Source organism: Polistes canadensis, unplaced genomic scaffold (genome assembly GCF_001313835.1).
Source record: "Polistes canadensis isolate GaletaPanama2010 unplaced genomic scaffold, ASM131383v1 scaffold_257, whole genome shotgun sequence".
Classification (NCBI taxonomy): Eukaryota; Metazoa; Arthropoda; class Insecta; order Hymenoptera; family Vespidae; genus Polistes; species Polistes canadensis.
The window spans coordinates 99,629-102,866 of record NW_014569804.1 but is presented as its reverse complement, the minus strand read 5'-3'; the positions used below and the strand labels follow the sequence as shown (position 1 = coordinate 102,866).

General features: G+C 29.1%; 1 protein-coding gene across 1 annotated transcript in view; it reads right to left on the bottom strand.

The window, feature by feature from the left end:
* The window catches only part of LOC106790722, a 28,825-nt gene that overhangs the window by 18,475 nt on the left and 7,112 nt on the right, over window positions 1–3,238 (bottom strand). Inside the window, exons 7-9 of the mRNA XM_014755828.1 lie at window positions 2,320–3,082; window positions 999–2,223; window positions 168–773 (exon numbers count right to left, since the gene is read on the bottom strand). Coding sequence (XP_014611314.1) covers window positions 168–773; window positions 999–2,223; window positions 2,320–3,082 — 2,594 coding nt within the window. The remainder of the gene's footprint in view (window positions 1–167; window positions 774–998; window positions 2,224–2,319; window positions 3,083–3,238) is intronic.

Sequence of the window (3,238 nt, the reverse complement as noted above, 5' to 3'; positions counted from 1 at the left end):
TATCGTTTCAGGAATAATTACTTCCTCTTCAGTTTTCTTCTCAACACATTTATCAATTGTTTCATCATCAACGTTGTCTGAAATTATTTCTTGTGATTTAATTGTTTCAAATTTCATTTTATTTTTTTCAACAGCTTCATTTTCTTTTTTCCCTGTTTCTTTATTACTTAAATTATCCTCGAGTAAATTTTTAACACCTTGCTTCTTTTTCTTTTTATCTTCTTTCCTCGATTTCTGTTGAATCTTTTTATCGACTATAGGTTTTTTTATTTCCGTAGAATCTGTAGCTGACTTCACGGATCGATCATTTTCTTTTAACGGTTGCTCATCTTCCACACTTTTATTAGAAGATATTTTTGGTTTTTCTTTTGCAATAAATTGTTCATTTATTACCGATTCAATCGTTGATCCTATTTCACTTTGCTCGCATGTTTTATCCATTTGTTTTTTAACAGTAGATATTTCCGCGAGTACCGATTTGGAATCATCTTGATTATTTTCATTTTGTTTATGCATTTTTTCATCATTCGTATCGACACGTGTGTCTAATTTTTCTTCCTCGATAAATTTCACATTTATATCCGTTTTATCAGTAATTATCTCATTTTCTAGACGCAACTTTTCTGCATCTTTATTATCTTCTTTATCTTTATTAATATTTCCCTTTGATTTGTCCTGCATCGTTCTTTTATTTTTCGATTTGTTTTTCGATTTACCAATGACAGGTTGTTGTTCATCCTTTTCTTTTTTCGTTATCTTAGAATCTTGCGGATCTTTTATTTTTTCAATATTCTCGTCATTAGTCGTATCAATTTTCTCTTGAACTTGAACGTAACTTTTTTCTTTCGTACTTGTTGTTTTTTCTTTTTCAATAATTTGAACATTTTCTGTTGATACTTCATCCGTTTTAAATTGTTTATCTTCATTTTGTTCAATAGATTTCTTCAATTCATTCTTTTTTGATTTATTTTTCTTAAATCTTTGCTTTTTACTTTTACCTTTATCTTTCTCTATTAACTCTTTACTTTCTTGATCTGAAATTATAGTCTTTTCTAAATTATTATCATGTTCCTTACTTGTTTCTTCGGTGACACTAATTTCCAAGGAATTATTACCACGTTTGTCAACTGTTTTATGTTTTTTACTTTTACTATTATCCACTGGCTCATCATCTGTGCTTTCTTGATCTAAAATTATAGTCTTAGCTGGAATTATTTCTGATTTATTATTTGTCATTTCTTCTTTATTCGTATCATCATTCAATTCTGTTTTATTATCCAACATTGATTCTTTTATGATGTTATCTGTATCTTCTATTACATTAATTTCTTTATGAATGTCTTTTTTAGATGACACTTCTAACTTTTTATTACCGCTAACTTTAATTTCTACTTTGTGATCTTTCGATTTAGTATTACTCTTCGTTTTCTGTTTTTTAGATTCACATTTACTGCTACTATCTTTTACATGTTCCTGTTTTTTCCCATCAGTAATTATTTCCAAAGTTTTATCTTTAATTATCGTTCCCTTCATTTTATCATTATCAAATTTGTCATCTTGTTTTTCAATAATTTCCTCCTTGTCACCACCTTTCAATTGTGATTTACCCTTTTTTCCTTTCTGTTTCTGAATTTCACTTTTAGTATCCTTATCCTGTACAATTCCTGTCATTGATTTCGAATCATCAGATATTTTGTTCTGTTCTATCTTATCCGATTGAATAATATCAGTTTCATTTTGATTCGTGTCAACCGTTTCAGTTTCTAAATCATTCGACCTATTGTTTCTAGATCTTGATCTGGATCTTCTTGATCGTAATTCTTTTCGATTTACAACTTCAACGAAACCTTGATCATCGATGTGAACTAAATCTTCGATGGGTGCTATTGGAGGACTTTCCTCAACAAAAATCTGCACTTGTGTAAGATGTTCTTCTTCCTTGGTAGGAACTTTGTCAATTTTCATTGTTTCTTGTTCGATGAACGAGGACGTGTCTAATGTTTCTTTTGTTTTTCGTGCCACTATAGCAGCCCACGAGTCTGTTTCTGTTTTAGAAATGATCTCTGAGTCTAACAAATCAGATTTGGATAATTCTGCATCTTCTGAAGTAGGAATAAGTATAGTTGATTCTACGTTTTCAGAAGATTGCAATATAACAGGTGAATATATTTCTTTTTCTATTTCTTCAGCCCACGATGATGTCGTTTCGATTTTGGAATCGTTCTTTTTAACTTGAACTTTAGAAGAATCCAATTCATCGGATGACAAATTTTCTATAATTTTAATATCATCCTTATCGATTTCTTTTTCTAATGCTACATTATCATCGTTTATATTCGTAATATCGTTAACAGGTGATTTGTCGAATTGAATTTCATCTTTAATTGGTATAGGTTTGTCGAGAATTATTTGTTCTTGATTTAATAATTGCGGTGAAGATCTATGAGATGATGATGATGATCCTGTTACTGATGCATATGATTTATTATTGTCTTTGTTAATGATTTCTTGTAAAACTTGTGAAGATAATTCAGAAGAAGGTTGTTCATCTTCAATTATATTTTCAGACATCGTTTCCTTATCTTTATTCTTTTTCTTTTGTTTTTTCGACGTCACCTTTCCAATGGATTGTTTAGATTCTTTCTTTTGAGAAACTTCTGGACACGTTTCTTTTTCTATTGCTGGTATTAATTCCACAGATTTTTCATTAGAAATTAGATCCGAAGATGTGATCGTTTCTATTTGTTCATTTGGCTCATTTTGTTGTTTTGTAGTAGTATCTTTAGTATTAATTAAAGATATCAATAATTTTTCGCTCAATTGTATTTGATCGTATTGCTTGAAAATTTCTTTAGATTTATTTGCATCTGTTAACATTTCAAACGATTTAAGTTTCTCAGGTTTAAGATCGATATTTAAAGTAAAATCTGTTTTATTCGTTATATCTTCGTGTTTGTTAACAATACCTTTGACTTCGTCTTTAATTTGTTTTTTATCTTCCTCTTCTTTACGATTTCGAATTTCAGATTTGTTCTGTTTTTTGTTCTTCGTTTTTGATTTAGTTTGTTCCTTAGTCTTTCCACTTTTAGAAGATTTAGGTTCTTGTTGGATATCTTCTGATACTTTTTTATTATCAACGTGTATTTCATTTTTATTCATAACTTCCGTAGTAATTATATTTTCCACCAATCGTTCTTCTTCTTTAGATTTTTCTTTTTCTTCCAGTATTTCTTTCTTT